The sequence below is a fragment of the Hermetia illucens genome, chromosome 3 (genome assembly GCF_905115235.1).
Source record: "Hermetia illucens chromosome 3, iHerIll2.2.curated.20191125, whole genome shotgun sequence".
In the NCBI taxonomy this organism is placed as follows: Eukaryota; Metazoa; Arthropoda; class Insecta; order Diptera; family Stratiomyidae; genus Hermetia; species Hermetia illucens.
In genome coordinates this window covers 138252843-138264475 of record NC_051851.1, presented here as the reverse complement: position 1 = coordinate 138264475, position 11633 = coordinate 138252843, and the positions used below count along the sequence as shown (strand labels likewise).

At 40.2% G+C, this 11633-nt stretch overlaps 1 protein-coding gene across 2 annotated transcripts in view; it reads right to left on the bottom strand.

Moving 5' to 3' along the window:
- Window positions 1-4370: 4370 nt before the first annotated feature.
- The window catches only part of LOC119652878 (protein numb), a 252661-nt gene continuing 245398 nt past the window's right edge, over window positions 4371-11633 (bottom strand). For both annotated transcript variants that reach the window (XM_038057242.1, XM_038057241.1), the window contains one exon: window positions 4371-6356. In XM_038057242.1, coding sequence (XP_037913170.1) covers window positions 5034-6356 — 1323 coding nt within the window. In that variant the 3' untranslated portion in view covers window positions 4371-5033. The remainder of the gene's footprint in view (window positions 6357-11633) is intronic.

The following is an 11633-nucleotide window of genomic DNA, read 5'->3' as shown; positions in this document are numbered from 1 at the left end:
ACTAAATATTTTTTGAGTTAAAACCGTCGGAATAGTAGCGGTTCATCGATTCGTGATTTGCGTTAGCTTAATGACTGTATATTACTTATTGTTCGGGTTCTTGGAAAGAGGGTCAATCAGCTCAAAGAAAGACTTTCGGGTGCCTACACGTATCTTTCTAAAAAGAGGAAGGTTCTAACTAACTACGAAATCAATAACTTAAGCTTTAACGCGTTTTTGTGACTATAACTACATTTTTCAAATTTGTTGCAGTTATAACTCGAACACGAATCATTCGATCAATTTGATTCTCACTGTAGTTTCTTTAATACTCTTCATACCATGAACCTGAAGTTTTCCGATCAAATGTGACTTGCGGTTGTGTTTGCAACTTGGGTGCTTACCTAAGGATGAAGGTTCCATGAACCACAACCGAGAAAGCGTGCTGCTTCCCAACTGGTCCGGTCCGCTATTAAGTGGATGGCGGACCTAGGAATCCCTCGATTCTTAAACAAAATTTTAACATTTTTTGGCACCAAAGCTTTATTATGTATTTATTAAATATGCACAAATATATCCTTCAAACATTCCATGCAGTAGTTTTCTCATAAAAAATTCCCAAGGATTACCTTTTTTTCAGGCAGTTCCACCCACCGCCCACCGGAAAATTCCGATACCACATAATATCTAGGCATCAGAATAAGTTAATATCGAATTAGTGGATCTAGGTCCAAAAACCTAGATATTTGGAGTTCCTTACTAAGGCAAGCCTTAGCAACAGATATCCTGACCAGAAGAAAAAAGTGCTATAACAATTGGTTCAAACGTTTATTGACAACCGTAGAGAATAATAGATACAGTTTTGATGATTGACATTTATTTTCAGCCATTATTTCGAATCCATATGCGAGTATAGCACCTTACGCTTAGGGACGCCAAAATGACCAAGTGAAGCAGAATAGTTTTCACGTTATTTCTAATGCCGAAGCATCTGTAGTGGCGGTGGAAGCATTCAGTAAGCAAAGTTTCCAGCGAAACCGTCTGGTTGTGGATAAAATTCGGCGCAACAGGTTACGGTGGGCGGGTCACTTAATCCGTTACCTTCATCAGTGCTACAACTCTCGACACTGCAAGGCTAATAAATGTTACCAGATACTATTTGCCCCCTTTTAAATAATTTATTAACACGACATGTATATGGATTATATTAACGACAAACACTGCATACTAAATTGAAGTCAAAGCCGATCACGAACTCCTCACGGTGCTTCCCAGGCAGAAATGAAACAGCGTCTGATGAGCTGCCTCTGGCCTGATGGGGCAAGCCACTCTTAAAGCGCTCATATGGAGTGTTTTCTTCAAATCGCCATTAAAAACACACATAAGATATCATCTTGAAATTTCGGCTTTTTATTTATAAAGGGTTAACGTTGGCGCCGGCAAAAAAAAATGTTTGACAGTAGGTCGCCTCCTTAATACAAGAGTAACTCAGCAAAGACTGATGGTCCATGCTTAAATTTCTAAGTTTGGCGATATATGAAAAGAAAGTACAGTAGGACATGTTTATTACGACTTCATTTATAACGGCTAACCGTTTTTAGCGACGTAAATTCAAACTCAAGTTAGGTTTCATATAAACGTACTATACAAACGTATCCGCATAGTACGATTCCGGTTTAATCGGCCAACTGGTTTTAACGACCTAATTTTTTAATAATCGTCCGGTTAGAACGACGCGCATCGTTCGTTTGTATTCAATACTTATGCCCAAACAATACCTCGAGTCCGCGTTAAATCATGGCCAGTGTATTTCATCTATTGAGATTAAGGACTTGTTACGCGCGCTAAAATGAGTTCCGCGATGCGAAAGAGTTTCTCAATTGTAGAAGAAAGTGGAATATTACATCGTTCAAAAGCTCGTGAATGAAATGTAGCCCTCGTGAGGGAATTCGGTATGTCTCATTCTACAATATCGACTATAAAGAAAAATAAAGATAAGATAGAACCCTTGTTGGATGCTAATGTGTTAAAAGCTAAACGTGTGAAAACATTCATTCGAGAAGAAATAGATCAAGCACCATTACAGCGGTTTAACCTTCAGCGTAACCGGAGAATACTCCTTAAATGGACCCCTGCTTCAAAAAAAGCTAGCCTTTTGACTCAAGTGCTAAATATCCTTACCTTCAATTGCTCAATGAGTTGAAAAAACCGTTTAAAAGTAAGACAAAAGATCGTCCTCGGTAAGATTTTCGGAGAATCTTTAGCAGTTCACCAGAGTGATGTAAGCGATTGGTCAGAAAAAGTTTAGTCCAATTTACACGCGTAATTTAGTGATGAAGAAATTTTTAATGCGGATGAGACCAGGTTGTTTTATAAACCAATCTCAGACTAGACGTTGAAATTTAAAGGCACAACATGCACGGGAGGAAAGTTATCAAAAGAGAGAGTAACTGTGATGGTAGCAGCCAATATAAGTGGCACAGTTAAAAAAAGCTCATAATCGGGAAATCTCACCATCCAAGATGTTTTAAAACTGTTCGGCTTTTATCAGTGAATTATGAGAGTAATCGCAAGGCGTGGATGACCGCTGATATTATCACTAAATGGGTACATCCTTGGGATCGTCAATTAACGAAAAAGAAAATCCAGCTTTTGGTAGATAACTGTCCTACACAGGCCCATGTTGGTGGACTTAGCAGCGTGACTCGGGTGTTTCCCGACCCATGGCTCAAGGGATTATTAGAACGTTAAAATCAAACTTTCCTAAAAATCTTATCCTTGAAATTAACGAGTGTCTTAACATTGGAGTCAGCGTAGTGCACAGAAATTACGGTTCTCGATGTTATTATGATAATTCACGATGCCTGCACCAAACTCACGCAAAGGACAATTTTTAACTGATATGAACACGCTGGATTTGTTCTAGCCACTGCACCATGACATCAAATGCAGATGACTTTGACAAAGAAGATGACATACCGCTGAGCGTTTGGACAAGGGCTACTGATAATCAGCTACTCACAACAAACGAGGACCTTGACCAACATGCGTGTATCGACGACGTTGCCACATACGAAGAAAATGATATTGTGCAAAATATCATCGCCAACAGACAAGATAGTGACGTTGATGATGACGAAACCGAAGAGAGTGGTTGGACTTCCACTGTGTCTGAAGCTCCGATGGCTACAGAAAGACACATTCTATCCGGATTCTACTGTATTTTCTTTTTCACAAAGTCTCTTCAAAGTCATTTCAATATCACCTTGCTTATCTGAAGATCAGTCTCATGAAACAGAAATCAAATAAACTCCCTTGAAGCATACTTTTCGGAACTTTGTTTCTCATTCAGTTATTGAATTGAAGGTTGAAGGTTGAGTTGAAGGTTCTTTTCTTCAGTCGAAATTTTACCGAATATTTCAGAGAGAAGCATAGCGCTTTTCTGTAACTAGGTGACAGTTATCTAAAATAACAGTGTTAGATAGTCCTCGTGGATTTTAAGAGTGCACCTGAAATGGATTGGTGGTCGGCAAACAATATGGTGTTGATAAATTTATTGAAACTCGTACAATGAAACGAAAACAAAAACCAGACCAGTTTACTATAAAATCTCTGCTTCAATACAAAAAGTGAAACTAAAAAACTGAAACTAAGGCGCCTAGCTTCTATATCCCGCAGAGTTGTACACTGTGTCCAATAATTTTCTGAATTAATGAAAATAAAAACAAGAAAGAAACTAAAAATAATGGATACATACAAATGTTTGAAGATTGATCCTCTTGAGAAAGGTGGGAGAGTTTGTATTTCAGAATTGAATTTTGCTTCTACTTCTTCATTTTAATTCTACATAGGTTGACCTATCATCAATCATCTACGAACGCTTACCTAATAATCTTCCGACAAAATGGTCAAATTGCAAAGTTAGTCACTGAATAAAAAGTATCGCTCGGAGTCGCACCCCATTACATGGTGTCATTGCTTTATTAATGAGTGTTGCTCAATGAAGTTAAATTGATAGACTTAGTGGACAAATGCAACCACTTCATACCGAATTAAAAATGCCCGCAAATCACCTACAGCATTCCATAGCCATAAGAATAATGACCGTAACTGATTTCGCCTACGAGATAAAGAAATGAGCCCCATTCAGCCCAATCGATCGATCAAGTGTGATGTGTCATACGTTCGGAGGTGTACCATAATTATATCATAACGTAACAGACTAGCTGACTAGACTACTTAACAAGTTTCAATGACTCACTCTTTCAAGCCTTAACCATTCTTTCCATTCATCTATTCCTCAAAGCACTTGATCGTAAATTTCACTTCACCTTATTTGGAAATTATTCAACAGTTTTGTATTTAGTGAGACTTTAATAAGGTGCTACATGTTCAGATAAAATAAGTATATAATTTTCATATTGAAAGGAACAATGTGCCAATTCTTATACACGGATTTGGAGTTACATAAATAACTCAGAAGCATGATATGAGTTAAGCAAAGCCGACAATTTCCTAAGGATTCGAATGAGGACCTTCTAGGGCTACATCTCCCTCGTGCCGTATTACATTTCACAGTTGACATAAGAAACCAAAACACTTAAAAATAGCATTCGAAAAAAGTAATAAACTGCAATGTTCCCTTGCCCATAATATAAGTATGTGAATCACTTAATTTCGTATATGCAATTGTTCTATCTTACATAACGCACATTCTATCTAATACCACAATATAATTGCAGTACGCGCACTATCTGCACTATATATCGATATCTAAACTTAATAATCGCTAAAACATAATAATATAATACATCATTTTTGCTGGTTGCTTTTTTCTGCGTATAATACATTTTGTACAAATGTAAATCAAAAGTGAGTGGAAAGAACATTTCTTTTTGTATATATTAGATAATATTAATATTAACAAATAAAATTTGTTGATTGGCGACAAAAACACATTAATATAAGTAGAATCTATCATATACAATAATAGTGTAATAATCGTATCTACGCGTTTAAATTAGATTAATATATATTAAGTAAATTTCAATTAATTACAGTTCTACTTGAAACGATTGAGCCGGTGGTTTTGGCGGAGATATAAAAGGATTTGTGTTTCTCTCCCCAGCTGTAACTTTGGTCACAGTACTAACCCACTCGGCATCGAATGGATCACGATCGGGGGCGGAACTAAGTGATTTTGTTCGACCATGTGCCACCAAAGCTGGTGCACGTCTAGGCGATGGGGAAGTGCTTTTCACCACCTGACCCAACCACTGATCGGGATTGGGAAGCGCTTCTGTGGTATTTACTGGAACGGCTGCACGTTGTGGTGAAGTTTTGCTTGGAATCGCTGTACTGGCTACTATTGGAGTTACAGCACTAGTTACTGAATTAGTTACGGGGCCGGATAATGCCACAACTGCTGTTGTGATCCGTGATCGGGGAGAAACTTGAGCTGTTGGTGGTGTAACAATACGATCAACTGGAGTGATACCATTTGTTGGAGTCACAGGTGAAGTTATCATGCCATTGGTCGGGGAAATAGGCGATGTCGGAGAAAGATCGGAAATGTTTTGATTAATGCTCATTTTATTATTGAAGTTCATATCATCAATGTCGTTTTGCGTTAGAATCGTCAGACCTTTGCTCAGCTCTTGGCAAAGTTGGCTAACCGTGTCCCCGTGTTTCTGAGGTGAAATTTCCGGAATTGGCGACACACGTTGCGGAGTAGTAATAGAATCTAAGCCTGATCCTAGGAATGCTTTCTGCCGCTCAGCATTGGACGGAAGATCATTGATACGCAAGGACAGCTGCCGTTTGAACGGGGATTGACTACCAATAGTGCTAAATGCTCGAAATGATCCCTGACGCTCAAGCATTGAAGGTGTTGCGTGTGGCCTCTCGATTGCGAATGGATTAAATGGCTTCTGTTGAGGCTGTACAGCAGCCGAGGGTGGTTGTCCTCCAATCTCAGAGCCACGTTCGCTATTCACAAAACGTTCAGTGAGTGATTGTTGACGGAACGATCCAGTTCTAGTGAAAGTAGAATTTTTCATGTCGAAAGTCATTGTAACCCCGCATTCCTTATCGCGTCGTTGTTTTCGCTCCAAACATACGGCGAATGCACAACCCACAGCATGTGATAGACGCTCCCCGGAATCTTTGGTCGCCAGAAAACCATGACACATCCATCGACGCGTAGTTCCATCACGGCATATATAGCTGAAACCACGCTCATGATTCCGATCTGGTGCACAGAAACTTACTTTCTCGATAGTCTGATCAACAATTAGGCCCTTGGTTTCGTCGTCGAAAACTCGTAAACCGTCACCGCTTACTTGGAGTTGTCCACGAATCGGACGTCGACGTGAGTTCTGAAATTAAATTATAAAATTAATTTTCCTATTGCATAAATGACTTTTTGATGCAGGAGAAAATAGAAACCTAATATATGATATATTTCGAGGGATGGTATTGTTACAACACTATCAAGAGTATAATGTCTTATTTTGGAAGTTGGAATTAGGAATAGATTTGTGGTGAGCATTATGAAATAATGAAAACCACACAAATGACATATGGAGCAGCTAACCAGTGTCAATTTTAAAACGATTTCGGGATCATAAGAAGCTTAAATCATGAACTGCCAACTACTAATATATGTTAAAGTATTTATGATCATAAAAATTGGAAGGTCACTAACGGAATTGAGTATCCAAATCACCACGAATTCCTTGTCATACACGGCATACTACAGCAAGGGACTGAGCCCTGTGGTACTCCGCTGTGACGATGAATTCTTTGGAATCCTCATCCGTACTCTATCCGAGAGTTTTCTTTGAGAGATAATTTTTCTACTGGGCAGAGAATATTCCTTCCTTTTTAGGCATGCTTCGAAGGTGTTGACGAAGAGGTCTTCAGTGCCAACTTTAAAGTTCCGTTAGAGATACCATCCAAACCTGAAGCCTTATAATCAAAGATCCTACTAGATAGTTCCCGCAGCTCCTCCTCGGTAACTGGAGATATCACAAACTCGTTGACTTGGACCACTGTTTGCTGCGGATCACGACCGCTATTTTCGTAGTGAGGAAACAGAGTGGTAATATTTACTTCTGAAGACGGTGCGGACAGAGCAGCTGGGATAATTTTCGCAGCTTTTCATTACCACCCTATAAGCTCCACCCCAAGGGTGTATTTCGGCATCATCACGCAATTGTTCGAAGCAATTACATTTATTTTTGTGAATCGCCACAATTGTCCATGCGTCTCTTCTCGATCGTCACTATGGGGGTTTTTCTAAAACCTCTACTAAAGCCAGCTTGCCGATAATTATACCCTCTGGGGATAGTAGCTTCATATGTTTCCGTTGACAATCAGATGATCTGGATAACTCTTTCCATGGGGGCTTAACATTCCAGGAGAACGTATCTCCCCTTTAAAAGGTTTCCCCGACCAACCTGGCAACCCACCCAATACTTTATTAGAGTTCTTTTTGGAGTTCGATTCACCCTTGACTTCCATGCATATTGCCTGGTAGTCACTGTGAGTCCTCACTAACTTGCCAAGCAACTTTTTTGACTAAAGCGGCGTTCACTTATGTCAGGTCAACTATAGGCTCCAGGGCCCTTCCTCAGAAAATTTATGAGGTCTAGCTAATTGAATTCTTTGAGCAGAACAGGTGCTATCACATTCGTTATCTGGCTGCCTCATTCAAGAACCCACGCATTGAAATCACCTGCTATGATCCTCTTCCGTTCAAAACTAGCATTTACTTATACTCGTTAAGCATTGGGTAGAGTATATAGCTACAGATGTGAACCCCTTCTACCTTCGCCCTGATGAACCCTTTCGCCGGGTGCTCCATTATATCCTGCAAGGCTTGTTCTCTGCAAGCTCATAGCGCTACTTGGTCCATTTGCAAAATGGTCAGGCAAAATGTCATACCGTGATTTCGATATGGCTCAGTAATTATGGCCACATCACTATCACTCTTTTGGATGATTTGCGAGCGTAGATCCTACGATACCTGATAGTAGTTGAGGATGATTTCCATCAACATCATCGATTTTCGTTAAGGACTCTCCTGTATCCGGGCACCTGCTACTGCTTACAAAGTGCCTATGGTCCACAACCGCCTTCCCTTTGTGTACAGTGGGCAACTTGGGTCCGCCTGTTTGATCCTTGACCCAAAATGTCACCACGGTGATTTCAATATGGCTCATTAATTATGGCCACATAGATATCTTTCTCGGGGATGGTTTGCAATGATTGAGATGATTTGAATCAATCTTATCGATTCTCGTTGCGGACTCCCCCTGTATTCGGAGCACCTGTTGTGGCTTGCTATGTTCCCTTGACGCAGTGGGCAATTCGGGTCCGCTCCACAGTTCTTGCTGATGAGTCTCTCCGTTCCGCATCTCCTGCGTTACTGCGACCTGTCATCTATACTGAAATCTGCTTGCGCGATGTGACCGAAGCCAAGGCATCTGAAGCTCCGTTTCCGCGCCACCTGCTACCTAAGACGACACATAACCCAGTCTATTCGTACTCGCCCTGGTGCTAATAGTTTGAATGCTGCTTCCATTGGTAGGCTGGATATGGCGGCTTGTGTCACATCGTAGGCTTCCCGTAGCGTCTTTACCGTTGTCTCTTGAAGTCCAATTAGGATGAACTCTTTTCCTTAAGGCTCGGAAACCTTTTTTTATGGGAACCTTTTCTATATCCTTGCAGATTACAGAGATCTCCGGCCTGCTGGTCCTAATTTCGGTTTTCTGTCATGAAGACTTTTCGATTTGACTCCAGAATTTGCCTGCGGTTACTATATATCCTTGGATTTCTTGAGCTCCAATATTAGGTCCCCTTTCTAGGACCGTCTATGCCGCTAACATTATCTCGCTCATTGGTGAATTCTGGGTTTGCCTTCACATTACTAGGAATGTCAACGCCACTTTGTTTGGAGATAATAATTACCTTCGATCGTACCCTTCTCCTATCTGCCTTTTTTGAGGTGCCACTTTTTTCCAGGCTCCGGGTAGTTAGGCGTCCTAGTCATTTCTTCCTTCCCATATTCTGCTAAATTTTCCCTCTTGGGAGTAGCATTGTCATTCACCGGGGTTGGACATGAAAGTGTGGAGGGCTACGAAGAATTGAGGTTCTTCTCACGAGATGCGTCAAAGAATTCTATTCCACTCCGTATCTTGCGCTTATAAAATTTGATGCAACAGAAGTGAAGGTTCCCACTATTGATGCACTGCGGCTGTTGCTGACTCTCAAAAATCGCTCGTACTGGATTTCCGAAGCCATGCATCGAAACTTTATCTCTCCTTTTCTTCTCCATGTTCGGTTTTATTTCTGGATTCTGTTTTGTTTTTGGGTGTTTTGTTCCCACGTACCCGGCGTATCCCCATACACGCAAATCTCCAGATGCGTCCTCGTGCGAACCCATAACGCATCCACCGAACGTTCCCTTATCCACGCCTGATGAAAATTTGGCAGGTCTGCACAGGCCTGTGTACGCATCTAGTATGGATGAATCTGCCTGTTCCTTCCTATTCCCTGCTTAAAGGTTAGGTGAAATAAGTCTTACCTTTTCAGCGTTGTAGCCTACAGTTCTGTTCTGCCTGCTGAAGTCCGTTTCTTTACCTGCTTCATAGTTTTAGTTCTATTGGGTTATGTTTCCACAAATAGTTATTCGATTGACGATTGTTTTTTCCGGAAACCAACTAGACTTCCATCGACCATATTTATGCACGTAGGTTAGATCTATGGCATATCTCCCTTCAATTTTTCGCGTATCTATAAGTATTTCATTGACACCGGATATCTTATTTATATTACGTGCTTTAATAATATGTTGGCTCCCTGTCCTTTTTGGCATATTCAATTGGAGATGTTTCTCGTTTCCGTCAAATCGTTGTGGTTCCAGAAAAGGAAATTACTTATATTTCATTAATTTTAACTGACCTACTAAAAAATCTGCAATTCCCACCGATGCTGCGCTCTCCAACTTGGAAATCTATGAAGCAACATAATATCTGCACCGATTGATTCCCCAGAAGATCACGCATTTCAATGAAAACTTCTCTCTCTCGAGATGGGTTTTCGAACTCGAGAGAGTGAGAGAGAGTTTCGCTCAAATGCAGAATCTGCTCTTTTTAGGTCTGGCTTAAAGTCTACGTTTCACATCCATACACTACATATAACATATTAGAATGTGGAAAATATCTAGTTTGTTTTTTATGTGGACCTTCCTTGTCATTATAATAGAGATTGCTGCATAAAATGACTTATGATTAACCCCGATTCATTGCTGAATTTCGTGACGTTCTTTGACGTCCTTAGTGAGGAGAACCCTTAGCTAGGTGAACTGTTCTACCTCGAAATTATCTAACATCTCGATATATTTGCTCTGGGTTTGAACCCCTCTTATACTTGATCACTTTTTCTGCAATATCTTTTATTTTGTCTCCATTTTTTTCCGTATGTTCTCTAACAATTATTTTGTTCAGAGAGCCTTTTAGTTGTTTGTCCAAGGTTAGCTGAGAGGCCGATCCGCTCTTCAATATACCGACCCCAAATTCTTTTTCCCAGAAATTAGATGTCTCTGAAAAGGGAGAACAGGCATAAAAACTAACACATCTTATTTTTTTAGCAGTTGTGGCTGCATATCTTAGGTGGTTAGCAATCTTATTTTGGATCACATACCTTGTATGTTCATGTCAAACTTACTAGTAATGACTCTATAGACACAGAACTGGTCGAGTTTTTAGCAGAATTTTTTTTTGAAAAAAGATCGAAAACAACATTAATCAATGTTTCAATGATTTTGCATCTAATTGATTTCAAGACGAGATTTCAAACTCCAGAAACAATTGCTGCCGTTACGAGGGTGAATCAAATATGTATAAACACAAGATTGTTACACAAGAGGAACTAAGGTTAACAGCTTAGAATTCGCACGTCCAGTGAGATTGGGTGGGAGTGGAATGTTGAAGACCGGCCATTTCATACTTTCAGCCAAGTTGTTAGTAGCTCATACGGTATGACAGGTACACTCCTTTGTTGCGCTATGTATAATCATATAATTTTTTGTTCGTGAAGAACTCAACGCCACGGAAATTTTTATTAGAGTGACTGCACAGTGTGGTGATCAAATATTGTCAAGGACTCATGTTTGGAGGAAGGATAGACTCGAATGGAAAAGCAGATTCTTGGACCAGCATTACAAGCGAATACAATCGAGCAGCTTGAGAGATTATTAAAGAGAACAGACGAATTATGGTTTGCCAAATTGCAGAGAAGGTCGAAATGATTTATAAAAGTTGTCATGCGGTCATTATAAATTCCCTGCAGTTCCATAACGTGTGTGCCAAACGGGTCCCTCAGACACAACAGCATTTGGGAATTTGGAGGTTTGTCGTAATGTATTTTCGAGCCAAATTGCCACCTGTTCCGAATTATTGGTCCAATATGAAATGGAGGAAAAAAGGGGAGATGGCCCCAAATTAAAACTCGATTCTCAGCTGGTTAGGTTCTACAACAGTAACAGTTCCTTCGTCCGTCGAGGCATTTTGCTCATTAATTTGATGATGGACGCACAGTCAATGCTGCTTATTACCATGAACTGTTGGAAAAGGCTAAGACTGCACTTC